Source organism: Eretmochelys imbricata, chromosome 2 (genome assembly GCF_965152235.1).
Source record: "Eretmochelys imbricata isolate rEreImb1 chromosome 2, rEreImb1.hap1, whole genome shotgun sequence".
NCBI lineage: Eukaryota > Metazoa > Chordata > Testudines > Cheloniidae > Eretmochelys > Eretmochelys imbricata.
The window spans coordinates 270311408-270338957 of record NC_135573.1 but is presented as its reverse complement, the minus strand read 5'-3'; the positions used below and the strand labels follow the sequence as shown (position 1 = coordinate 270338957).

The following is a 27550-nucleotide window of genomic DNA, read 5'->3' as shown; positions in this document are numbered from 1 at the left end:
CAGCTCAGTCACTTCCCTCCCTGCAGGACTCTGGCAGGTAGCTCTGCTCCTGGTGACCTGCTGCTCAGTGTGTTCCAGCATCGACCCTCTTGCCCCTGGTCTTGGACAGCACCTCCCCATAGGTAGCAGGTCCGGGGTAGGCATCTCCCAACATCTGCCGTGGTGGAGGCGGATGCAAAGGAGTCATGTAGCTGCTTTGCAATGTCCTTAGCCTCCCTAACTCTGTCCTCCCTGTAGTGACCATGCCGGTTCTCTTGCAGGCGCCTTCCTTCTGATTCTCCCGGAGACCAAGAGCCCTGGACATCCCTGTGCAGTGGAGTCCCTGCGGCGCACGCAGGGAAGGGGACAGGACTGTGCGCCAGCTGTGCTCCTCAGCTCACCTGGAACCCTGGGGCTGGCTTGTGGGTTTGATCTCTGACAGGACCCTTCCCCATAGCTCCCCTTCCCCCCACCCCTTTGCACAGCTGTGCCCAGTTGTGAGGCTGGTGCACAGATGGTGGGATGCAGGAAATGGAAGGCTGCTCTCCCGTCGTAACAGTGACAATACCCCACTGCTCTCTGGCTCTGGGCAGGGGTCAGAGACTCTAGTGCCGGCCCAGAAAATTATCAGGAAAGTGGAACTGACCTGATAGGCCGAGGAGCATGACCTCTCCCCGGTCCGCCTTGCCTGTTCTGGTCTCCCTTTTGGCTGGGTTACAGAGCATGAGTGAGGTTCTGTCTGTCCCACCAGAACCCACTGGGTGGCCAGTGCGCCCCGGTGCGAGCGGCGGGGAGCTCCCTGCTGAGCAGACACGCACTCGGCAGCTCCTTCAGACACACAATTAGCTCTGGAGCTGAGATCTCCACCCCCTCCGTGTCACCGAGAATTGGCAGCGACTCGTTCCCTATTTGTATCAATCTCAGGGTTACTTTGCATGAAATGAGTGGATTGCTCGGGGTGGCAGCAGGCAGAAGCGGCTCTGTCGTGTGGAACGTGAGCAGAAAGGCCACCACGCCCCTCTGGAAGCTCCTGGACCAGCGTGGGGCGCGATGCAACCTGGCCCCCGCCCTGAGCAGCAGCATGCGCCAAGCACAGCCCCTGCCAGCCTCTGCAAGTGGGCTGAAAACCCGGGCACGAGCCAACGGCCAGCAAGCCTGAGGACAGGCAGGCAAATAGCAGGTCTAGCCTGCGCTGGGGCCCATGAGCCCGCCTGAGCCCTGGCTTCACAGGGGCACATACATCATCACAAAGGCACCTGGCTGGGGGGTGGGGTAGATTCCACCCCAGCCCACCACCCACCTCTGCATGTCTGTGAATTCTGGCACTGCCTGATCACCAGCCCACTAAAGAGAGCACGTGTGTGCAAGGACGTGCAAAGAGATGTTACAAAGGTGAGCGGCTCGCCCACACACGGGGTAGGAGCCCTGCAGTGTTGGGATGGGTGGCTCCCCCATGTCTTGGGAGACCTGAGGGGTCGGGGTGGGCAGCACCCTCATGTCTGGGGGGACCCTGTTGTATCGGGGTGGTGGCTTCCCCATGGTCAGGGGGACCCAGAGGTAACAGGGTGGGCGGTTCCCCCGTGCCTGGGGAGACACCTGCGGTATGGGGGTGGGCGGCTCCCCTAAGGTCAGAAGGACCCTGAGGTATCAGGTTGGGGTGGCTCCTCCATGCCCGGGGGGATCCTGCAGGCAAATGTCCAGGGGGACCCTCTGGCAAATGAAGTGAAGAGAAGGAGGCGGGTGGTGGTGGCCGGGGACTCTCTCCTCAGGGGGACTGAGTCATCTATCTGCCGCCCTGACCGGGAAAGCCGAGAAGTCTGCTGCTTGCCAGGAGCTAGGATTCACGATGTGATGGAGAGACTGCCGAGACTCATCAAGCCCTCGGATCGCTACCCCTTCCTGCTTCTCCACGTGGGCACCAATGATACTGCCAAGAATGACCTTGTGCGGATCACTGCGGACTACGTGGCTCTGGAAAGGAGGATAAAGGAGTTTGAGGCGCAAGTGGTCTTCTCGTCCATCCTCCCCGTGGAAGGAAAAGGCCTGGGCAGAGACCGTCGAATCATGGAAGCCAATGAATGGCTACGCAGGTGGTGTCAGAGAGAAGGCTTTGGATTCTTTGACCATGAGATGGTGTTCCAAGAAGGAGGAGTGCTAGGCAGAGACGGGCTCCACCTAACGAAGAGAGGGAAGAGCATCTTCGCAAGCAGGCCGGCTAACCTAGTGAGGGGGGCTTTAAACTAGATTCACCAGGAGAAGGAGACCAAAGCCCTGAGGTAAGCGGGGAAGTGGGATACCGGGAGGAGGCACGAGCAGAAGTGCGCGAGAGGGGAGGGCTCCTGCCTCATACTGAGAAAGAGGGACGATCAGCGAGTTATCTCAAGTGCCTATATACAAATGCAAGAAGCCTGGGAAACAAGCAGGGAGAACTGGAAGTCCTGGCAAAGTCAGGGAATTATGATGTGATTGGAATAACAGAGACTTGGTGGGATAACTCACATGACTGGAGTACTGTCATGGATGGTTATAAACTGTTCAGGAGGGACAGGTAGGGCAGAAAAGGTGGGGGAGTTGCACTGTATGAAAGGGAGCAGTATGACTGCTCAGTGCTCCGGTATGAAACTGCAGAAAAACCTGAGAGTCTCTGGATTAAGTTTAGAAGCGTGAACAACAAGGGTGATGTCGTGGTGGGAGTCTACTATAGACCACCGGACCAGGGGAATGAGTTGGACGCGGCTTTCTTCCGGCAACTCGCAGAAGCTACTAGATCACATGCCCTGGTTCTCATGGGAGACTTCAATCACCCTGATATCTGCTGGGAGAGCAATACAGCGGTGCACAGACAATCCAGGAAGTTTTTGGAAAATGTAGGGGACAATTTCCTGGTGCAAGTGCTGGAGGAACCAACTAGGGGCAGAGCTCTTCTTGACTTGCTGCTCACAAACCGGGAAGAATTAGTAGGGGAAGCAAAAGTGGATGGGAACCTGGGAGGCAGTGACCATGAGATGGTCGAGTTCAGGATCCTGACACAAGGAAGAAAGGAAAGCAGCAGAATACAGACCCTGGACTTCAGAAAAGCAGACTTTGACTCCCTCAGGGAACTGATGGGCAAGATCCCCTGGGAGAATAACATGAGGGGGAAAGGAGTCCAGGAGAGCTGGCTTTATTTTAAAGAATTCTTATTGAGGTTACAGGGACAAACCATCAGGATGTGTAGAAAGAATAGTAAATATGGCAGGTGACCAGCTTGGCTTAACAGTGAAATCCTTGCTGATCTTAAACACAAAAAAGAAGCTTACAAGAAGTGGAAGATTGGACAAATGACCAGAGATGAGTATAAAAATATTGCTCGGGCATGCAGGAGTGAAATCAGGAAGGCCAAATCACATCTGGAGTTGCAGCTAGCAAGAGATGTTAAGAGTAACAAGAAGAGTTTCTTCAGGTATGTTGGCAACAAGAAGAAAGTCAAGGAAAGTGTGAGCCCCTTACTGAATGAGGGAGGCAACCTAGTGACAGAGGATGTGGAAAAAGCTAATGTATTCAATGCTTTTTTTGCCTCTGTCTTCACGAACAAGGTCAGCTCCCAGACTACTGCACTGGGCAGCACAGCATGGGGAGGAGGTGACCAGCCCTCTGTGGAGAAAGAAGTGGTTCGGGACTATTTAGAAAAGCTGGACGAGTACAAGTCCATGGGGCCGGATGCGCTGCATCCGAGAGTGTTAAAGGAGTTGGCGGATGTGATTGCGGAGCCATTGGCCATGATCTTTGAAAACTCATGGCGATCGGGGGAGATCCCGGACGACTGGAAAAAGGCTAATGTAGTGCCCATCTTTAAAAAAGGGAAGGAGGATGATCCTGGGAACTACAGGCCAGTCAGCCTCACCTCAGTCCCTGGAAAAATCATGGAGTAGGTCCTCAAGGAATCAATTCTGAAGCACTGAGAGGAGACGAAAGTGATGAGGAACAGTCAGCATGGATTCACCAAGGGCAAGTCATGCCTGACTAATCTAATCCTCTATGACGAGATAACTGGTTCTGTGGATGAAGGGAAAGCAGTGGACGTGTTGTTCCTTGACTTTAGCAAAGCTTTTGACACGGTCTCCCACAGTATTCTTGTCAGCAAGTTAAAGAAGTATGGGTTGAATGAATGGACTATAAGGTGGATAGAAAGTTGGCTAGATTGTCGGGCTCAATGGGTAGTGATCAATGGCTCCATGTCTAGCTGGCAGCCGGTATCAAGTGGAGTGCCCCAAGGGTTGGTCCTCTGGCCGGTTTTGTTCAATATCTTCATAAATGATCTGGAGGATGGTGTGGATTGCACCCTCAGCAAGTTTGCAGATGACACTTAGCTGAGAGGAGAGGGAGATACACTGGGGGGTAGGGATAGGATACAGAGGGCCCTAGACAAATTAGAGGATTGGGCCAAAAGAAATCTGATGAGGTTCAACAAGGATAAGTGCTGAGCCCTGCACTTAGGACAGAAGAATCTCATGCACCGCTACAGACTAGGGACCGAATGGCTCGGCAGCAGTTCTGCAGAAAAGGACCTAGGGGTTACAGTGGATGAGAAGCTGGATATGAGTCAGCAGTGTGCCCTTGTTGACAAGAAGGCCAATGGGATTTTGGGCTGTATAAGTAGGGGCATTGCCAGCAGATCAAGGGATGTGATCGTTCCCCTCTATTCGACATTGGTGAGGCCTCATCTGGAGTACTGTGTCCAGTTTTGGGCCCCACACTACAAGAAGGATGTGGAAAAATTGGAGAAAGTCCAGCGGAGGGCAACAAAAATGATTAGGGGACTGGAACACATGATTCATGAGGAGAGTCTGAGGGAACTGGGATTGTTTAGTCTGCGGAAGAGAAGAGTGAGGGGGGATTTGATAGCTGCTTTCAACTACCTGGAAGGGGGTTCCAAAGAGGATGGATCTAGACTGTACTCAGTAGTAGCAGATGACAGAACAAGGAGTAATGGTCTGAAGTTGCAGTGGGGGAGGTTTTATGTTGGATATTATGAAAAACTTTTCACTAGGAGGTTGGTAAAACACTGGAATGCGTTACCTAGGGAGGGGGTGGACTCTCCTTCCTTAGAAGTTTTTAAGGTCAGGCTTGACAAAGCCCTGGCTGGGATGATTTAATTGGGGATTGGTCCTGCTTTGAGCAGTGGGTTGGACTAGATAACCTTCTGAGGTCTCTTCCAACCCTGATATTCTATGATTCTAAGTGTAAAAATACAATTAGTCAGGCAAAAAAAGAATTTGAAGAACAGCTAGCAAAAGGCTCAAAAAGTAATAGCAAGAAGTACATCAGAAGCAGGAAGCCTGCTAAACAACCAATGAGGCCACTGGACATTCGAGATGCTAAAGGAGCACTCAAGGATGATAACGTCATTGCAGAGAAACCAAATGAATTCTTTACATCCGTCTTCATGGCTGAGGATGTGAGGGAGAGTCCCAAACCTGAGCCATTCTTTTTAGGTGACAGATCTGAGGGACTGTCCCAGATTGAGGTATCATTAGAGGAGGTTTTGGAACAAATTGATGAACTAAACAGTAATAAGTCAGGAGGGCCAGACGGTATTCACCCAGCAGTTCTGAGGGAACTCAAATGTGAAATTGCAGGACTACTAACTGTAGTCTGTAACCTATCATTTAAATCAACCTCTGTACCATGTGACGCCAATTTTTAAAAAGGGCTCCAGAGGTGACCCCGGCAATTACAGGCCAGTAAGCCTGACTTCAGTTCTGGGCAAACTGGTTGAAACTATAGAAAAGAACAAAATTGTCAGACACACAGATGAACGTAATTTGTTGGGGGAAGTGTCAACATGGTTTTTGTAAAGGGAAATCATGCCTCACCAATCTACTAGAATTCTTTGAGGGAGTCAACAAGCATGTGGACAAGGGGGATCCAGTGGACACAGTGTACTTAGATTTTCAGAAAGCCTTTGACAAGGTCCCTCACCAAAGGCTCTTAAGCAAAGTAAGCAGTCATGGGATAAGAGGGAAGGTCCTCTCCTGGATTGGTAACTGGTTAAAAGGTAGGAAAAAAAGGGTAGGAATAAATGATCAGTTTTCAGAATGGAGAGAGGTAAATAGTGGTGTCCCCAGGGGTCTGTACTGGGACCAGTCCTATTCAACATATTCATAAATGATCTGGAAAATGGGGTAAACAGTGAGGTGGCAAAATTTTCAGAGGATACAAAACTACTCAAGATAGTTAAATCCCAGGCAGACTGCGAAGAGCTACAAAAGGATCTCTCAAAACTGCGTGATGGGGCAACAAAATGGCAGATGAAATTCAATGCTGATAAATGCAAAGTAATGCACATTGGAATACATAATCCCAGCTATACGTAGAAAATGATGGGGTCTAAATTAGCTGTTACCACTCGAGAAAGAGAGCTTGGAGTCACTGTGGATAGTTCTCTGGAAACATCCTCTCACTGTGCAGCAGCAGTCAAAAAAGTGAACAGAATGCTGGGAATCATTAAGAAAGGGATAGATAATGAGACAGAAAATATCATCTTGACTCTATATAAATCCAGGGTACGCCCACACCTTGAATACTGTGTGCAGATGTGGTCGCCCCATCTCAAAAAAAATATATTGGAATTGGAAAAGGTTCAGAAAAGGGCAACAAAAATGATGAGGGGTCTGGAGCGTCTGCCGTATGAGGAGAGATTAATAAGACTGGGACTGTTCAGCTTGGAAAAGGGACGACTGAGGGGCGATAGGATAGAGGTCTATAAAATCATGACTGGTGTGGAGAAAGTGAATAGGGAAGTGTTATTTACTCCTTCTTATAACACAAGAACTAGGGGTCACCCAATGAAATTAATAGGCAGACGGTTTAAAAAGAACTAATGGAAGTATTTCTTCACACAACGCACAGTCAACCTATGGAACTCCTTGCCAGAGGATGTTGTGAAGACCAAGACCATAACAGGTTCAAAAAAGAACTAGATAAGTTCATGGAGGATAGGTCCATCAATGGCTATTAGCCAGGATGGGCAGGGAGGGTGTCCCTAGCCTCTGTTTGCCAGAAGCTGGGAATGAGTGACAGGGAATGGATCACTTGATGATTACCGGTTCTGTTCATTCCCTCTGGGCATTGGAACAGAATACTGGGCTAGATGGACCTTTGGTCTGACTCAGATGGCCCATTCTTATGTTTTTACCAGGGCAAGCATGGGGAGACCACGGCAGTATTGGGATGGGAAGCTTCCCCATATTGGGGAGACACCTGCTGTATCAAGGGGTCAGGTCCCCTATGCCCGGGGGGACCCTGTGGTATTGGGGGGAGCAGCTCCCTGCACCCGGGGAGTCACCTGCAGTATTGGGGCGGGGAGACACCTGTGGTATTGGGGTGAGTGGCTCCCTCATGTCCAGGGGGACTCTGCGGTATCAGGGTGAGCAGATCCCCCATGTACAGGGGGGACCCTACGGTTTGGGGTGGGTGGCGCCCCCATATACAGGGGGGACCCTACGGTTTGGGGTGGGTGGTGCTCCCATGTACAGGGGGACACCTACGGTAACAGGGTGGGTGGCGCCCCCGTGGGGGGGGGGACCCTGCGGTATTGGGGTGGGCGGCTCCCCCATGTGCAGGGGGACCCTGCAGTATCAGGAGTCAGCTCCCCCACATTCAGGGAGAACCTACGGTAACAGGGTGGGTGGCTCCCCATGTCCAGGGAAACCCTGAAGTACTGGGGCAAGCATGAGGAGACACCTACAGTATCAAGGGGTCGGCTCCCCCATATCCAGGGAACCATGTGGTGTCAGGGTGGGCAGCTCCCCCATATACAAGGGGGACCCTGTGGTATTGGGGTGGGCGGCTCCCCCAGGTACAGGGGGGACCCTGAAGTATCGGGGTGGGTGGCTACCCCATGTTGGGGAGACACCTACAGTATCGAGGGTTCAGCTCCCCTATGCCCGCGGGAACCCTGTGATATTGGGGGGAGCAGCTCCCACAGGTACAGGGGGAACCCTGTGGTATTGGGGTGGGCGGCTCCCTGTGCCCGGGGAGACACCTGCAGTATCAGGGTGGGCTGCTCTCCCATGTCCAGGGGGACCCTGTGGTATTGGGGTGAGTGGTTCCCCCACGTACAGGGGGGACTCTGTGGTATTTAGGGGCAGCTCCCCTATGTCCGGGGGGACTCTGCGGTTTTGGCGGACAGCTTCCCTATGTCCAGGGGGACACCTGCGGTATTGGGGTGGGTGGCTCCCTCGTGTCCGGGGGGACCCTGAGGTATCGGGGTGAGCAGCACCTCCATGTACAGGAGAGACCCTGCGGTCTCGGGGGGCAGCTTCCCCATGCCCGGGGAGACACCTGTGGTGTCAGGGTGGGCAGCTCCCCCAGGCCTGGGGAGACACCTGTGGTATCGGGGTGAGCGGCTCCCCCATGTGCAGGGGAACCTGTGGTATCGGGGGCAGCTCCCCCTTACAGGGCAGGGCAGGGCAGGGCAGGGCACGGAGGGGCTCCACGTGGGGCAGGGCCCTGTGCGGCCGCGGGTGTGGTGGCCAGCCTGGCTCTGGCTGGCTGGCTGCTCTGGAGGGAGAGGAGCGTGGGAGCTGGCCCGGCCCTGCTCAGTGTCCGACGGGGGAGCGCGAGCACATTCATGCTCAGAGCTGCGCCCCTCCGCTCCCGTCGCCGGCGCTGCCCCATCAGCGGCAGCAGTCTGATTAATTCGCTTCCAGCAGGGAGCTGATGGGGCCAGTGATGGAGCCGCGGCACCAGGCGCGCTGAAATTGATAGTTTTTCACAGTTACAAATGAGGAGCCTCCTCAGCTGCAAATGGCGCCCGCACAGTCGGACTCCGGTAATGATCATAAAGAGGCTCTCTTTAAACTGCGAAAGCCCCTGGGACTGAGCGGGGGGGCGGCTGCCGCGCTAATGAGAACGGCGAGGGGGCGAACAGGCATGGAAATGGCTCCTCCACTCCTGATGTGCATTTAACGGCTTTTTTAGTGCGGCGGCCGCGCCAGGAACGAAGGAGTGATGGATGCAGCACAAAGGCATTTATTTTCCAATTCGGCAAAGTGGCTACGTTGGGAAATGTGTGAATTATTTTAATTCACTCAACTGTCCTGAACCCTCGGGGCGGGGGGAGGGCAGTACACAGCTAGTGTGTGTGAGAAACAGGGCTTCCTCCGACTCACTTCACTCTCCCAAACCGGGGGGAGGCATGGGTCTGGGGGCAGGGAGGAGAGGGGGGCAGGGAGAGATGAAACGCAGGAAGAACGGAGCGGCCTTCACTCCACCGCTGGCCTCGCGTGGGGTGGGCAGAGCGGGGCGGGGGCATCCCCAGCAGAGGCAGCAAGCCCTGGCTGAGCAAGGGCCCGGCTCGGCGGCAGTCTCCGTGCCCTTGTCTCCCCAGCGCGGACAGCTCAGCGGCCCCAGTGCAGCGCCCAGCTCCCCGCAGGGTCTGCGCGGGGCTCCTGAGAGCACCGGCAGGGCGCTCGGTGCCATGCTGCCGGCAGGGCACAGCTCCTGCGGGCGGCCCGCACGCCCCTCCCGCCCACAGCGGCGGAGCAATGCGGGGCACGGAGAGGGAGCGCAGGGTACTCACGGGGGTTGGGGCAGCTGCTGGGGATCACCACCGCCTCGCTCCACTGGTCTGCGCTGGAGACGGAGTAGGAGCGCTGGTGCATGCCGTCTGGCTTCGAGCAGAAGCCCACCAAGTTGATGGAGCGTTCGGAGTGCAGGGAGGTGCTGCTGGTCGAGTGGGGGGCACCTGCAAGACAGGCACAAGCTCACACCAGGCTGTCCCCAACGGCACAGAAAAGCGGGTCAGATGCCCATTCGCCAGCTGGGCCCCACAACACATTTGCCCCCCACAATATGTCCCAGCCGAGCCCCACGACACGTCCCCCCCCGAGCCAACGCGTCCCAGCCGGGCCCCACGACACGTCCCCCTGCCCAAGCCAACGCGTCCCAGTCGGGCCCTGGAGCCGGAGCCTGTCGAGCTCTTGGAGGGGCTGAGAACAGCTGAGCCTTGCGGGTGGTGCCATCCTGGGTTCAGCAGTCACTGGGCTCCAAAAGACCAGAGCTCCTGGGAGACGAGGCGTCTCCCAGTCGCTGCCCGACATTTTCCCATTTTCAGAGGTGTCCCACGAAAGCATCTCTCTGTCACCACCAGAATTTGGTCCAATAAAAGATATCCCCTCCCCCACCTCATTTCTAATTCTCAGAAGGGACAGTTCTTGGGCCAGGAAAACCAGAAGGGGTGGCACGAACACACCTCTGGGGCCCATAATTTAAGAAGAATGTTGATAAACTTCAGAGGGCTCAGAGAAGAGCCACGAGAATGATTAAAGCCGGGTTCTCAAACTTCACTGCACTGTGACCCCCTTCTGACAACAAAAATTACTACAGGACCCCAGGATGAGGGACCAAAGCCCGAGCCCACCCAAGCCCCGCTGCCCGGAGTGGGGGGCCAAAGCCGAAGCCCAGTGACTTCAGCCCCAGTCAGGGAGACCTGTAACCTGAACCCCACGGCCCTGGGGCTTGGGCTTTGGCCCTGGACTGTGGGGCTCGGGCTTTGGCTTTGGCCCTGGGCCCCAGCAAGACTAATCCCAGCTCTCGCGACCCCATTAAAACGGGGCCCCGATTCCATTAAAACAGGGTCCCAACCCACAGTTTGAGAACCGCTGGATTAAAGGATTGGAAAACCTGCCTCATAGTAAGAGACTCCAGGTGCTCACAGATTCATAGACTCTAGGGCCAGAAGGAACCATGGTGATCATCTAGTCTAAACTTCTCAAGAGCACAGGCCCTAGAACTGCCCTAAATTAAACTCAATCTATCTTAACAAAGACTCAACAAATTCTGCATCTTGGCAGGGATTCAGAATAGACCAGTGTTCTCAGCCTTTCTGACACCAGGGACTGGCTTGCTGCCTTCCTACGTGTCAGGGAGAACTCAGGGACCGGCACTGGTCCACGGACCGGTCATTGAGAAACAGTGGACTAGATGACCTTTGCGGTCCCTTCTAACCCTGTGGTTCTCTGACTCCATGAAAGAGAAGGCTAGGGGTGAGCTAATCACAGTCTATAAGTACCTACACGGGGAACAAATATTTCTTCAGTCTAGCAGACAAAGGTCTAACATGATCCAGTGACTGGAAGATGAAGCTAGACAAATTCACAGTGGAAATAAGGGACAAATTTTAACTGTGAATCATTAACTACTGAACCCTCTTCCCAAGGGCTGTGGTGGAGTCTCCATCCCTGGCAATGTTCACATCAAGCTGGGATGTATTTCTACACGACGTCCTCTCGTCCAAACAGGAATTCAGGCAGGGAAGTCCTGCTGGTGTTGTGGAGGAGGGCAGACGACCTGATCAGAGTGGCTCCTTCTGGCTTTATAATCGAGGAGAGCACATGCGGAGTCTCTGGTCCTCGAGAGACAGCCGCTGCCCGGAGAGTGCCAAGTGGTGCCCCGCCTCCAGGACCAGGGGGTGGAGACTCGGTACATTTTCGCTGCACCAGAACACCCGCGGCTGTCCCAGGTCGGCTGACGGGCTTGCGGGGCTATGGAACTGCAGTTTAGGCATTTGGGCTCAGGGACGCTGTGAGGGGGGAGGGTCCCAGAGCCTGGGCTCCAGCCCGAGCCCAAACATCTACACTGCCATTTTATAGCCCTGCCGCGCCAGCTGACACGGGCCAGCGGCGGGTGTTTCACTGCAATGCAGACGTACCCTCAGAGGCTGCCCCCTGGCCAGGGCAGGCAGGAAGGGGGAGCCTTTGGGGGCAGCAGAAGTGCCTGTTCTTATGCTTCTTCTCTTCTCAATGAGCCCTGAGCCCCCCAAGACCTAGGAACCAAACCCTGACCTGCGAGCCCCATCTGCTCCCGAGGCCCAGGCGCAATACACACATCCTCTGCTTGAGCCCTACTAGCTGTTCTGTGTCCGTCACTCAAGGCCCTGTGCTCTGGCCAGAGACCCACGCCGTCTGCGATCCCACGGCCACAGGACTGGCTACAGACCCCAAGCTGACATTCTTCAAATCCCATTTCCAATCCTTTGCGGATCCAAAGGAAACCTTGGAAACATGGCCCAAGTGTCTGCAGACAGCCTGAAACTGCAGCTCGGAGGGGCCTGGCCTGCCCCAGCTCGACAAGCAGGGATGCCGGGACAGCAGGACCTTCAGCAAATCCAGCGTCCGAGGATTGCAGCATGTTTACTTCATTCAAAAACCAGTGTTCATTTACATGACGTGGACGCAGAACTCCCTGCCTGCCTCTCTGAGCACACAGGTCAGGGAACTACCCACAAACCTTGCCTGCAACGGGCTGCCTGCCCACCCCAGCTACAGCTGGGGTGCCCCTAGGGCCAGGGCTCCCATCTGACCCGCTCCGTGGCCTCATTGAGCCAGTGCTGCTGCCCCCGGAGCCCTGCCCCCTGCGATGTGCGCACAGCGAGTGATCGGCCTGGCTGCTGCGCGCTCCCCTCCCCTCCCCTCGTTCAGCGCCACAGAAACACGTGTAAAACCATGACACTGACTTTGCCTCTAATTAGCCCTTAATTTACAAGACACACTTGGAAGGGTAATTAGCTGGCACTCCGCTCCTGACGGCAGCATCCATCTCCACTCCTTCCTTGGGGGAGGGGGCCTGCTGGTGGTTGGAGCAGGGAGGATTCTATCTCCTTGTGGGCTGGGCACATGCTCAGAGGGGAGCCTGCCGTCCCCACGCACAGAGCAGTTCCTCACACACAGCTCCAAGACCCTCCTCTCCCCAGACAGAGACAGACCCCAGCAGGGTGCCTGAGAGGAATCTCCCCAGACACAGCCCCCGCCAGTGGGCCTGAGGACTGGAGATTAGCTCCCCACCATGCAGTCCCCAGCAGCAGGTCTCCAGAGCCTGAGCTGAGAGCCCCTGCGACCCCACTCCAGGTCAGCATGTCTGTGATTGCCAGCCCCCTACACGGGCAGGAAGCCAGAAACGCTCTCTCCCCACAACTCAAAGCTTCAGGGGCAGAGATTTGCTGCAAATCGATCATTTACTTCATTTCATTATTAATTGTCCTGTCTTTATTCCAGAGTCTGTACCTGGCTCTGCACCCAGCCCACATTGCCAGTTAATCACCCATACCCTGTGGCCATACTCTAGTCCCCTCTTGATGGGTAGGCACCCAGTGCACTTGAGACGGAGACTTTTGGTCAGCAGCGGGGGCAAGGTGTGGAAAATACACACCCACATGCACGCACGGACAATACAGCTCAAAGAACACAGCCACCGTACACCGTAACTATTTCTTCTCCTTTGAGCGACGTCTGTACACAGACGTTCCCCTGCTGGCGGTCCCCACACCGCGAGCCTTGCTGAAGAGGCGTACCGGGAGTCTAGCTCAACAGCTACCGTAGAACAGTCCCGCCAGGCTCTTGGCCTCTTTAGATGCCTCGACGGTGGCACAGTGCTGTGCAGATGGAAGACCAGCTGCCGCTTTACAAATGTTCATGAGGGGGAGATTTCTGAGAGCCGCTACTAGAGTGGATGAACTCTTGTCGAATGTGCAGTGCCTCCCTAATGGGGGTATTTCCTGGCCAACTCACAGCAGAGCCTGCCACAAGATGAGATCCCAACAGAAATTCCTTGGGGTGAAACATCTTCATCTTTAGCCTTCTCCCTCTACGCTGTGCGAAGTTGGGGAGATTTCCTAAAGTGTTTAGGCCTGTCCAAATACAATGGAAGTGCTCTACATACATCCCAAAATGTAATTTTTCTCCATCTTTAGTTGAGTGAGGTTTGTGGAAAAGTAGTGGCAGGTGTACGACTTGGTTCAAATGCAATTCAGAAGCCACGTGAGGTACGAACCGGGGGTATGGGTTCAAGGGATCGGTCCTGCTTTGAGCAGGGGGTGGGACGAGATGACCTCCTGAGGTCCCTGCCAACCCTGATCTTCTAGGATTCTAAGGTTATCTTTACAGAAGGTGACTGTGGCATTACAGCCCGTAACTCTCCTACTCTTCCGCCCGAGGGTGCGGCCACAAAAGGACATTTTGATGGAGAGGCAGAGCAAAGATCAGGTAGCAAAGGGTGAACCCACGAGACCTAGCAGAACTCCATTTCCGTCCCAGAGAGCTACAGGTTTCCTTATTGGTTACCACAGGGTGAGAAAAAACGGACTCTCCCCCCACACACACACACACAAACACACTTCTCTGGGCTGGGGAATTACAGAGACAGCCACCACATGGACTCCCAGGGAGCTGAAGTGACAGGCCTGGGCTCTCAGACTCCAGGAGGGAGTGTAGCATGACTGGGTCCCAGGGGCTGAGGGAGACAATTGACGTTGATAAGCCCATATTGAGAATTTCTCCCATTTTGCAAGCTAAGTGGATCTTGGGGAGTCCCACCTCCCATGTCTGAGCAGTCTGTCCTTCTGAGGAACAAGCTCACTCTGACAGAGACAGCTGGTCAGCATCACGCTGCCTGGGGGTGAGTTGTGGGATATGGACCCAGGATCTGTTCCTGCATCTGAGTGAGGACGTTCAGCGGCAGTGGTAAGGTTATGGGTGGCTGATCTAAACACCACAGATCTGAAGACCAAAATTTCCTGGGCCAGGCCGGGGTTATCATAATTAATTCGGCTGCTTCCTGCTTGAGCTTCCTGAATGTTTGCACTGTGAATGGAGTTGGGAGACAGGCACACTAAGTAGCCCCGAGGACCATGAGATTAGAAATAGGTCGGAGGTGGATCCTGGGCTCTGTCACCTTCTCGGGCAGAACTGATGACATTTCCTGTTCCTCCTGCTGGTACAGGGGGAAACGCCACTTTAAGAAGATGGACTGAACCCCTTCTTCCCTTCCTGACCACTTGTGATTGCTGAGGTTGCCTGCCAGGGAACTGCAGTCCCTGCAAGGTGAACAGGTGTAAGGGAGCTGTCGTGAAGTACGCAACATTCCACAGTGGGAGCAAGGCCCTGTTTTATCTTGCGGGTTTAGGTAAAACATGTCTGCCATGCAGTCTGTCATCACCTGAACAGAGAGGCCCCTGAGCTCTGGCTGAAAGACTTTGCAAGCTTGGTGGAATGCTCCCAACTCAAGTAGGTTTATGGAGAGAGACATTTCTTGAGGGGACCACACAGCCTGAGTCTGCAGGTTGTCTCGAGGTGGTCCCCACCCCAAGGAAGGTATGTGTCTGTCATTGGTCCCCGACAGAGGCGGAGGAGAGCAGGAAACCCCTTTGAAAACTTTCGCTGGGTCCACTTCAACGACTGTAGGACCTTTGGTTGAACATGCACCTGCATGTGCAGGTGATGTGTGACAGGTTAGTGCACTCTGTGAGCAGCGCAGGTGAGGGCTGGTAGGCTGATGCACAAAGTTCCAGAAGGCCAAGGCATGACCTTAGCAACGTCCTGGCCTTGGCACGTGAGTGGGCACAGAGACTGAAGAGCGTTTGAAATCTTTCTGTGGTGGAGTCTAGCATGGTCCCAATAGACTCTCTTGTCCGGGCTGGGGTCAGTACTAGTTTTTCTTTGTTTATTAACAGTCCCAAATGTGAGAACAGAAGAAGAATTTGATAAATGCTGTTTATTGTGCCTGTTGCCACAAGCTTCTGCAAACCAGCTAGTTGTCCAGATAAGGGAACACCTGGATTCCCATCTTTCTGCAGTAAGATGCTACTACAGCAACTCAGACGTTGACGTTGACTGGGGTCAGAGACAAGGTAATTATTTGCCATTTTCTCTACGGACCATGAAGCTCGCCATGTGTTTTCTACTGTAAATCCCCTGCCCTCCCTCAGAGGAAGGCCAAACCACCTGGCACAGAGATGTGTGAAATGTCTAAGGGTTTGTGCTAGACACGTGGCTCTCCTGGACCATCTTCACCACTATTTCTAGAGTCAAGGCCACTCTCCTCAATAGGTCTTGGAAGGCCTTGTAGTCATCAGGATCAGGTGCCAACAACTCATGGATCACCGTCTTGCTGGAGGAAGAGGAAGAAACCCGCACAGGAATAGGGTGTTCCTCATCAGATGGTGAGACATTAATAAGAGGTTCCACCTACTGTGAACGAGGAATATCCTTCCGTACTGGTTCAGGAGAGTAAGATCTTGGCCTAGATTAGGTAGTTGATACCAATGGGACTGCCCCAAAGGCCCTAGTAGCTCCAGGGCTATTAGTGTGTAAATGGGTCCAGTGACCAAGGAGGAAGCAACCATGGTTCTCAGTTTCCATAAGAGCCCTTATATCTCTGGTGGTAATTAGAGCCAGTCCTGGACTTTGGGATCTGGGTAAGAGGGCCAGAACAACGGCAAATGAACTCTCTGTATTCTCTTTTAATCCTGAAGAGAAAAAGGAGTTTTCCTCATGAAGAGGTGGAGCTGCTTTTCATTCCTAGCTCCCAAGGCCAGAAGGGGCCATTGTGATCATGTAGTTGACCTCCTGTATAACACAGGCCACAAACCTGCCCCAGAATAATTCCTAGAGCAAATCTTTTATAAAAACATTCAGTCCTGATTTAAAAATTGTCAGTGATGGAGAATCATCCTCAAACCTTGGTAGATTGTTCCATGGTTAATTACCCTGACTGGCAAAAATGGATGCCTTATATCCAGTCTGATTTTGTTTAGCTTCAACTTCCAGCCATTGGATCATGTTATAAATTTCTCTGCTGGACTGAAGAACCTGTTAGCAAATATGTGCTCCCCAGGGATAGCACAGTGGTTTGAGCATTGGCCTGCTAAACCCAGGGTTGTGAGTTCAATCCTTGAGGGGGCCATTTAGGGATCTGGGGCAAAAATTGGGGATTGGTCCTGCTTTGAGCACGGGGTTGGACTAGATGACCTCCAGAGGTCCCTTCCAACCCTGATATTCCATGATTTATAGACTATGATCAAGTAACCCCTTAGCTTTCTCTTTAAGTTAAATAGATTGAGCTCTGTGAGTCTGTCACCATAAGGCAGGTTTTCCAATACTTTACTCATTCTTGTGGCTCTTCTCTGAACCATCTGCAATTTATCAACTTCGTTAAATTGTGGACACCAGAACTAGACCCAGCATTCCAAGAACGGTGCCACAAGTGCCAAATACAGAGGTAAAACAACCTTTTATCCCTACTCAAGAGTTTCCCGTTTATGTATCCCAGCCACAGCGTCGCACTGGGAGCTCATGTTCATCTAACTGTTCACCATGACCCCCAATTCTTTTCCAGAGTCACTGCTGGATAGAGGATAGAGTCCCCCAACCCGTTCCCACTGAACAGCTTGGAACCTGCAGAGCAAGCTCCTCATGGTACTGGCAGTGACAAAGGTACCAGGGTCAGTACTGGAGGAAACTCTTTTGGGGAGGCCAGTGAAGGAGACTCTGCTACTGGGCAAATAAGGAACTCAGCGCTGGTACTGAGGCTGATGGTAACCAAGGGCAGTACTGCATGATGGCTCTCACTGGAGCCTTTGACACTGCTGAAATCGGAACCGCTCGTATCAGTACAGGAATGGTCTGTCCCAAGGTCATCGGCACCGGGTGAACTGGGTCAGTCAGTCTGGTCTCAGCATATGCCTTCATGGAACTCTTTCTCTCAGCCTTGAGCACTCACGGGCTCTAGCAGATGGGCCTGGAGAAGGAGCTCCCTCTCTGCCCTGAGTACCTTACGCTCCTTCCTTCTTCTGTTGCAAGGACGTTTCTGTGGCTCAGACGGTATCCTGATGGCCACAGCAGTCTGGTGCAGCAGGTGCACTTTCCCTCAGATGGCATCTGATGTTTCTGGGCAAATCAGCGTCAGAGGCTGGGTGCATGGACCTTTCTAGAAGCAGTGTTTTAAGGCAAGATTCTGTCACTTGCTAGGCCCTCTTTGAACATGATTTACAAAGGGGACATCTGTCAGCAATGTGCCTCTTGCCCTGGGAAATGGGGCACTTTGTGCAGCCTGCATTTAACGGCATCCCTGCCTCACAAGACAGACGGTTCTTACATCCTGGGGATCTGTGCTCAGCCCTGACAACTGCAGGGCCACACAGTATGCCCAGGAAAAGGAAAATGTCCTAACACGGATATGGGAATGCTGGGCAGTCCAAGGGCAGGCGGCTGATGGCTGGCAAGTCATGGGGGATGAGGACGGAGTGCTGGTTCAGTTCCAAGCCTCCTAGGTCCACAACAAGGTGACTCATTATCTCTGCTGGGCAAGGGGCCAGAGGCTGATGTTTTGCGGACATCCCACCACTTGCGGCCCGTAGGGGATCAATACCCTGGGTATCTGAAAGCAGATGCAGCTGGAGTAGCCCCACTGCTGACTTCCAGCACCTCCAGGACCTCTGTAAGTGAGCAGAGCTGGGTCAGAGGCGCCCGGAGGTGACAGCGTGCCTGGAGTGTCCTGCTCGGTTCTGCTGCCAGGCGCTCCTGCCGGTGCAGACCCAGTGGAATAGACTGGAGAATCCTTGGCTCTGTTACTGCATGAAGCCATCAGGATGTACCAGCCTGTCCCCCTGCCCTGGGCTACACAGGTGCTAAGCACAGGAGGTGGCTCCCTGCTTCTCCCCGTGTCAGACAGAAAAGCTGCTAGATCGACTGTTATTTCTATAACATCAGCCATTGTCAGGCAGCACCTGGGACAAAGCTGGGACCCTTCACAGACCCATCTGTGATTGCAGAGCCATTGGCCATTATCTTTGAAAACTCGTGGCGAACCGGGGAAGTCCCGGATGACTGGAAAAAGGCTAATGTAGTGCCAATCTTTAAAAAAGGGAAGAAGGAGGATCCTGGGAACTACAGCCCAGTCAGGCTCACCTCAGTCCCTGGAAAAATCATGGAGCAGGTCCTCAAAGAATCAATCCTGACGCACTTGCATGAGAGGAAAGTGATCAGGAACAGCCAGCATGGATTCACCAAGGGAAGGTCATGCCTGACTAATCTAATCGTCTTTTATGATGAGATTACTGGTTCTGTGGATGAAGGGAAAGCAGTGGATGTATTGTTTCTTGACTTTAGCAAAGCTTTTGACACGGTCTCCCACAGTATTCTTGTCAGCAAGTTAAGAAAGTATGGGCTGGATGAATGCACTATAAGGTGGGTAGAAAGTTGGCTAGATTGTCGGGCTCAACGGGTAGTGATCAATGGCTCCATGTCTAGTTGGCAGCCGGTATCAAGTGAAGTGCCCCAGGGGTCGGTCCTGGGGCCGGTTTTGTTCAATATCTTCATAAATGATCTGGAGGATGGTGTGGATTGCACTCTCAGCAAATTTGCGGATGATACTAAACTGGGAGGAGTGGTAGATACGCTGGAGGGGAGGGATAGGATACAGAAGGACCTAGACGAATTGGAGGATTGGGCCAAAAGAAATCTGATGAGGTTCAATAAGGATAAGTGCAGGGTCCTGCACTTAGGATGGAAGAATCCAATGCACCGCTACAGACTAGGGACCGAATGGCTAGGCAGCAGTTCTGCGGAAAAGGACCTAGGGGTGACAGTGGACGAGAAGCTGGATATGAGTCAGCAGTGTGCCCTTGTTGCCAAGAAGGCCAATGGCATTTTGGGATGTATAAATAGGGGCATAGCGAGCAGATGGAGGGACGTGATCGTTCCCCTCTATTCGACATTGGTGAGGCCTCATCTGGAGTACTGTGTCCAGTTTTGGGCCCCACACTACAAGAAGGATGTGGATAAATTGGAGAGAGTCCAGCGAAGGGCAACAAAAATGATTAGGGGTCTAGAACACATGACTTATGAGGAGAGGCTGAGGGAGCTGGGATTGTTTAGCCTGCAGAAGAGAAAAATGAGGGGGGATTTGATAGCTGCTTTCAACTACCTGAAAGGGGGTTCCAAAGAGGATGGCTCTAGACTGTTCTCAATGGTAACAGATGACAGAACGAGGAGTAATGGTCTCAAGTTGCAGTGGGGGAGGTTTAGATTGGATATTAGGAAAAACTTTTTCACTAAGAGGGTGGTGAAACACTGGAATGCGTTACCTAGGGAGGTGGTAGAATCTCCTTCCTCAGAGGTTTTTAAGGTCAGGCTTGACAAAGCCCTGGCTGGGATGATTTAACTGGGAATTGGTCCTGCTTCGAGCAGGGGGTTGGACTAGATGACCTTCAGGGGTCCCTTCCAACCCTGATATTCTATGATTCTATGACCTTCAGTCTCTGTCAGGGGCCACCACCGTGGGGAGGATGGGAAGACCCTGACTCCCTCCCACGGGAGGGGAAGACCTGACCATGACAAGACGTCATGTCACAGCCCCATCTCCAGTCCCACAAATCAGACCCTAGGCATCTCCTCCTCTAACTGGGATATTCCCATGGCTATGGGGGCCAGGAGATCATAAATTGACATGCACGAGCCATCCCTGCACAGACGCTAACCCAGAGCCAGCAGGAGCTTGTGGAGCTGGTGCAGCCTGCTCTCAGACCCCACGTATCACGGGAATGCTCAGGACCCACACCAGGAAGGCACGCTCAAACCATGTGGGACCCCTCAGCAGCACCAGATTCTCGCTGGCTCCATCAAATACCCCAGTAGAGAGCAATCTGAGCCAGCTGAACCAGGCTTCACCCCTGCAGGTGGGTTTCAGTCTCAGGCAAGAGCCGCCCAGGCCACACAGCTAACGAGAGCACCCAGTTATAACAGCCAATCCTAACAAAACGAATTTCCAACGGGAGGCTGAACTTCCTGCTTCGGGGCTTACGACTGTCTCTGACTCAGAGATTGGGAGGAGACCTTTGGGGTGTGGGGGGGTCACATTACGCTGGCTCTGCTATGGTAGGGCTCTTGCAGGGTCCCTCTGAGGCTGCTGGCACTAGCCGCTGTCAGAGCCAGGCTCCTGGGTGGGGTGGGCCCGAGTCTGACCAGGACAGAGGCTGTGGGGGAGAGATACTGGACTGGGGCTCCAGGGAATAATTAGATTCTCTCTGGCTCTGCACAGTCTTCCTTTGTAATGCTGGCAAGTCACCTACACCAAACTTTGCCCAGGCACCACTCACGGTGTGTTTCACGTTTTCTGGGTGCCCAACGTGCGACACCGGAGGCCACGTTTGCAGAACAGCTTATTGCTCACAACTGCAACCACAGTCAGTGGGTATGGCCCACTGCCGCTGGGCCCCAATGAACCACGCTCCTCTCTCCCGACTTGCACCCCGCATTGCTGGGCTCCCTCTCACCCCGCAATCCCTCCTTTCCTCCCTGCCTCCTTCCCGCCCGACTGCCTGGCTCCCTGATTAGCCCTGCAGTGCACAGCTACTGTACTGTTCTGACAAGTAGCAGGCGAACCAAGTCCCAGTAATTACCTCTAACTAGGGTTAGTGATTACACTGCTGGGTCAGAGAAAACCAGCCTCTGGGTTTCCGTCAGGGAGGGAAGCGAGAGAGGAGGGGAGCAGATGCCAGCACTTGGGTTCCTCCCAGTCAGCACGCCCCTGTGCAGATTATGACTGGCTTTGCCAGCAGGTGCAGGGCAGGGGCTCAGTGTGGGGACTCTCCTGTGCCACAGAGCGAGGGTGTGACACAGACAGGGCAAGAACATGGCCCCTGGGTACCCAGCACCGCCCAGCATGGGGAGGGTGTACGGCCCATGTGAGAGCAGGCTACCAATGGGTCCTCAGAAAAATTGGAAAATAAATGATAAAGCAGTAGTGGGGGAGCTGAGCAGAGCGATCTCTTGGAAGCTATTTCACAGCACTGTGCAGCTGAGGAAGCGCTCTGCGATGGAGGTAGGGAACCACTGGGCAATCAGCACAGACCTGAGAGGAGGGGCACAGCACACAGGCTGCGGGGCCCAAGCAGCAGCTGGAGAGGCAGGGCTGAACCTCCAGGAAATCCAGACTCCAGCTCTGCCACCCCGGCCAACGGTCACGTGTCCCTGGAATCTCCAGCCCGACATGTCCAGTGCAAAATACGGAATGAGACTCTCACCACAGTAAGTCAGGGTTCTCTCTGCCTCCCCGGGCAATGCCCACTGGCCCAGAACATCTGGGCAGCCGGGGCTGTCAGGATCCCCACCTCTCTGTCTGGAGATCACACCTGAGGCATCACAGACAGGGGAAGACGAGGCCCCACCTGGCTGCAGACTAGAGTTATTGTGTCCCATGCACTCTGCTCTGGGGAGGGAGGGGGCTTGCATGCAATCCCCTACCAGTGGGTGTATTACACCAGCATCATGTGAACCGAGCTCCAAGTAACCTCTCTGGCTGTGCCTACATTGGAGATGTCATTTTGTCTAAATAGGATTTTAAACACTGGCCTGATCTGACATGATGAAACTCTGCAGGTGTTCAAGGAGCACTCAAGGAAGACAAGGCCATTGTGGAGAAGCAAAATGAATTTCCTGTATCGGTCTTCAAGGCAGAGGATGTGAGGGAGATTCCCACACCTGAGCCATTTCTTTTTACATGACAAATCTGAGGAAATGTCCCACATTGAGGTATCATTAGAGGAGGATTTGGAACAAACTGATAAACTAAACAGTAATAAGACACCAGGACCAGCAGGCATTCACCCTAGATCGGTTCCTGGAGGATCGGTCCATTAATGGCTATTAGCCAATATGAGCAAGGATGCAACCCCATGCTCCGGGTGTCCCTAAACCTCTCACTGCCAGACTGGATGACGGGATCGATCACTTGATAATTGCCCTCTTCTGTTCTTTCCCTCTGAAGCACCTGGCATTGGCCATGGCCGGAAGACAGGATACTGGGCTTAGATGCGGCACTGGTCTGACTCATTATGGCCGTTCTTATGGTGTAAACAAGGACAAGATGAGGTCCACGCTGTGCCAGTAATTCCATTGACAAAAAGCCTGTTTAGGCAGAACATTTCCTAACGTGGATAAATGTAAAGTAATGCACATTGGAAAAAATAACCCCAACTATACATACAATATGATGGGGGCTAATTTAGCTACAACTGATCAGGAGAAAGATCTTGGAGTCATCGTGGGTAGTTTAGTGATACTAAACTGGGAGGAGTGGTAGATACGCTGGAGGGCAGGGATAGGATACAGAAGGACCTAGACAAATTGGAGGATTGGGCCAAAAGAAATCTGATGAGGTTCAATAAGGATAAGTGCAGGGTCCTGCACTTAGGATGGAAGAATCCAATGCACCGCTACAGACTAGGGACCGAATGGCTAGGCAGCAGTTCTGCGGAAAAGGACCTAGGGGTGACAGTGGACGAGAAGCTGGATATGAGTCAGCGGTGTGCCCTTGTTGCCAAGAAGGCCAGTGGCATTTTGGGATGTATAAGTAGGGGCATAGCGAGCAGATCGAGGGACGTGATCGTTCCCCTCTATTCGACATTGGTGAGGCCTCATCTGGAGTACTGTGTCCAGTTTTGGGTCCCACACTACAAGAAGGATGTGGATAAATTGGAGAGAGTCCAGCGAAGGGCAACAAAAATGATTAGGGGTCTAGAACACATGACTTATGAGGAGAGGCTGAGGGAACTGGGATTGTTTAGTCTGCAGAAGAGAAGAATGAGGGGGGATTTGATAGCTGCTTTCAACTACCTGAAAGGGGGTTCCAAAGAGGATGGCTCTAGACTGTTCTCAATGGTAGCAGATGACAGAACGAGGAGTAATGGTCTCAAGTTGCAGTGGGGGAGGTTTAGATTGGATATTAGGAAAAACTTTTTCACTAAGAGGGTGGTGAAACACTGGAATGCGTTACCTAGGGAGGTGGTAGAATCTCCTTCCTTAGAGGTTTTTAAGGTCAGGCTTGACAAAGCCCTGGCTGGGATGATTTAACTGGGAATTGGTCCTGCTTCGAGCAGGGGGTTGGACTAGATGACCTTCTGGGGTCCCTTCCAACCCTGATATTCTATGATTCTATGATTCTCTGAAGATGTCCATGCAGTGTGCAGCGGCAGTCAAAAAAACAAACGGGATGTTAGGAATCATTAAAAAAGGGATAGAGAATAAGACGGAGAATATCTTATTGCCCTTATATAAATCCATGGTATGCCCACATCTTGAATACTGCATACAGATGTGGTCCCCTCATCTCAAAAAAGATATACTGGCATTAGAAAAGGTTCAGAAAAGGGCAACTAAAATGATTAGGGGTATTGGAACGGGTCCCATATGAGGAGAGATTAAAGAGGCTAGGACTTTTCAGCTTGGAAAAGAGGAGACTAAGGGGGGATATGATAGAGGTCTATAAAATCATGAGCGGTGTGGAGAAAGTGAATAAGGAAGTTATTTACTTCTTCCCATAATATAAGAACTTGGGGCCACCAAACGAATATTAATGGGCGGCAGGTTTAAAACAAATAAAAGGAAGTTCTTCTTCACTCAGCACACAGTCAACCTGTGGAACTCCTTGCCTGAGGAGGTTGCGAAGGCTAGGACTATAACAGAGTTTAAAAGAGAACTGGATAAATTCATGGAGGTTAAGTCCATTAATGGCTACTAGCCAGGATGGGTAAGGAATGGTGTCCCTAGCCTCTGTTTGTCAGAGGGTGGAGATGGATGGCAGGAGAGAGATCACTTGACTGTTACCTGTTAGGTTCGCTCCCTCTGGGGCACCTGGCATTGGCCACTGACGGTAGACAGGATACTGGGCTGGATGGACCTTTGGTCTGACCCAGTCTGGCCATTCTTACGGTCTTATGTTCTTAACATAGGCCAGGTCTCTGGGGCTTTCCAGCACCAAAGCAGTGCTTAGGTGAAACTCTCAGTGCTGCTCCAGCCCCAGCAGAGTGAGACTTTGGGTCCATCTGGCATAAATGGCTTGGGTTCAAAGCCTCATCCAAAAGGTGTCTCTTGGCTGAGGTGCCTTGCTTGGATTTGTCCTTGAATGTTACAGTAACTGTCCAGCCCTTTTTACATTCGCCTTGCCCAGCAAAAAAGGAGGTTTTGGAATAAGCACAAGCTGAAAGACCAGCATCTAGTAGACACAAGAAATTGCCTTTAAAGATGAGTGATAAAAAGGACAATGAGGGGTGATGAATCCATGAATCTAGTGAGCATCATGTTAAAATCTTATGATCTAACAGGTCTCTGCTCAAGGCTATACAGAGACCCTTTAGGGATCTTTTAAAAGGTAGCTGGACAAAAAGACAGGGCAAGCACTGTCCATGTGGGGGTAGCAAGCCACAAATATACACATCCAGGGAGATACTTAAGAGCGATTCATAAATTCTAAGACCAGAAGGGGCCACTATGGTCATCTAGTCTGACCTCCTGTGTAATGTAGGCTTTAGGACGTCCCTGAATTAATTCTCATTTGCACTAGAGCAAATCATTCAGGAAAACATACAATCTTGATTTTAAAATTGCCAGTGATGGAGAAGAAAACCAACGAGATGTGGCTCTCCATTTCCGAGGCCAAACCAAACTATTGCCACTGTAGAGTGCAAGTTTTCTGCACAGAAAGCTTATGGAAGGACTTCAGCCTAAGTCTTTGCTCACTGTGGGCTGGCCTAGACTTAAACTCAGGTCGATCCAACCACGTTTCTCAAGGGGGAGGAGGGGGTGACAATCCAAACCCCTGAGTGCCAGAGATATGCTGACCTACCTCCCGGTGTAGATGCATGCTTCCCTTGACCTAGCCACCATTGCTCAGGGAGGTGGAGTTCCTGCAGTGGCAGAAAAAACCCTTCCATTATGGTACGCTGTGTGTACACTATGGGGTTTCAGTGGCATAGCTATATTGGAATAGCTTTGTCTCTGTAGTGCCTGCAGTGTAGACGTGGTCTAAGTGCCAAACCTCCCAGTGAAGGAACTTCTGGATCCAGCTGTAGGATCTGAGCTGTGTCCCCAGCTCTTCCATCCCTTTCTGAAATGGCAGGCCTAGGGACAATCTGCCTTGTACAGTGGGTCAACCATAAAGGCTCCCAGCTCCCCTCCCCTCTGGATCGTGGTGATGGCTATGAGGAATGAGGTCTTGAGGGAAAAATGGAGAAGGGAACAATTCTCCAGAGGTTCAAAGAGGAGTTTCCCAGCTCACTGAGGACTAAGTTGAAGCTCCATGGTGAAGTAAGCTCTCTGAAAGGAGAAAAAAGGTTGAAGAGGCCCTTAATGAACCTTGCAGTGGCTGGGTGACCAAAGACTGACAACTCCGCAGTGTGGGGTGTGAAAAGCTGTAACGGCAGCCAGGCAGACTTTATCGGAGTTCAGCAATAATGCCATGATTCTTCGGTGTAGCAGGAAATTGAGACTGTCCATACGGCGTGCCTCTAGAGGAGCCTCAGATCGGTGGCTGCACCAAACCTGAAAACGTTTCCACTTCTGTAGGCAAGTGTCCTTGTAGTCAGTTTTCTACTCTAGAGCAGTCCTCTGGGTCTCTGAGAGCCAGCTAGTAGCCAGGCCCTGAGGGGACGTGACGAGAACTTGGGGTGGGCCATGGAGCCTGACTCCTGGGTGAGGAGATCCACTGTCAGAGGAAGGCAGAGAAGCAGCTACAGGAACATGGGAACCATACCTGCCTTGAGGAGTCCAGTGTTGGGGGATAAGAGTATAGCAATACGTGAGGCCAAAGGATAACGAGGGCACCTCCCAGCAAACTGAATCGGCTGCACTTTGTGTTGAATGAAGAGATCTCTCTGTGGATGACCCCAGGCAAGCCATATCCATCAGAGCTCTGCATCATTCGGCTCCCACTCAGGGTCAAGACAAAAATGCCTGCTCCAGGAGTCTGCTATTGTGTCCTGCAGTCCGGGTAGGTAAACCATTGAGATCGCTAGGCACCTGTGCCACGGCTTCATGGATTCTGCACACAAGGACTGGGATCTGTTCCTCCTTGCCCATTTATATAATACACTGCTACTCTGTTGTCCAGCATTATTCTTACTGAGTGGCCCTTAAAATGGGGTAGGAAGCGATGGCAGGTGCAATGGGTTCCAGTATGTTGACATGGAGAGTTGCTTCCTGGGGGCCTATTTGCCCTAAGCTGTGAAGTCCTGGAAGTGACCTCAAGTTGCAGTGGGGGAGGTTTAGATTGGATATTAGGAAAAACTTTTTCACTAAGAGGGTGGTGAAACACTGGAATGCGTTACCTAGGGAGGTGGTGGAATCTCCTCCCTTAGATATTTTTAAGGTCAGGCTTGACAAAGCCCTGGCTGGGATGATTTAACTGGGAATTGGTCCTGCTTCGAGCAGGGGGTTGGACTAGATGACCTTCTGGGGTCCCTTCCAACCCTGATATTCTATGATTCTATGATTCTAAGTGTGGGCCCCAGCTGTCAGAGAGGGGTCTTTGGAGATCTTTGTATGGGGGAGGATGCGAGAACAGAACTCCCACACAGAGCTCTTGGGAATCCTTCCACCAATTGAGAGAGCCAAGGACCCTCTGAGGTATGGCTGCCGGCTTGGACAGACTGTGTTCATTGAGGGTGTAGACGGTTGTCAGCCAGGCCTAAAGACATTGTGGGGGGTGTAGTCTTGTCAAGGGGGTTACGAGCATACAAGCTGCCATGTGGTCCTGGAGCTGAAGGCAAGCCCTCGCTGCGGTTTGTGGGGTCTATTGTTTTGTGGGAATGAGATTGGATACTGCAGCGAACCTACCCATGGGCAAGTATGCTCTGGCAGTGATCGAGTCCAGAATGGCCCCAATTAAGTCTATCAGTAGCATAGTGCAGCCTTTTCTGTGTCAAGGAGGTGGCCCAAGGAATGGAATAGGGATACGGATAGGGCTTTGATGGTTGATG

General features: G+C 52.6%; 1 protein-coding gene across 1 annotated transcript in view; it reads right to left on the bottom strand.

Annotated features, from left to right (window-relative positions):
• The window catches only part of AGAP3 (ArfGAP with GTPase domain, ankyrin repeat and PH domain 3), a 257979-nt gene that overhangs the window by 25602 nt on the left and 204827 nt on the right, over window positions 1-27550 (bottom strand). Inside the window, exon 12 of the mRNA XM_077808650.1 lies at window positions 9545-9709. Coding sequence (XP_077664776.1) covers window positions 9545-9709 — 165 coding nt within the window. The remainder of the gene's footprint in view (window positions 1-9544; window positions 9710-27550) is intronic.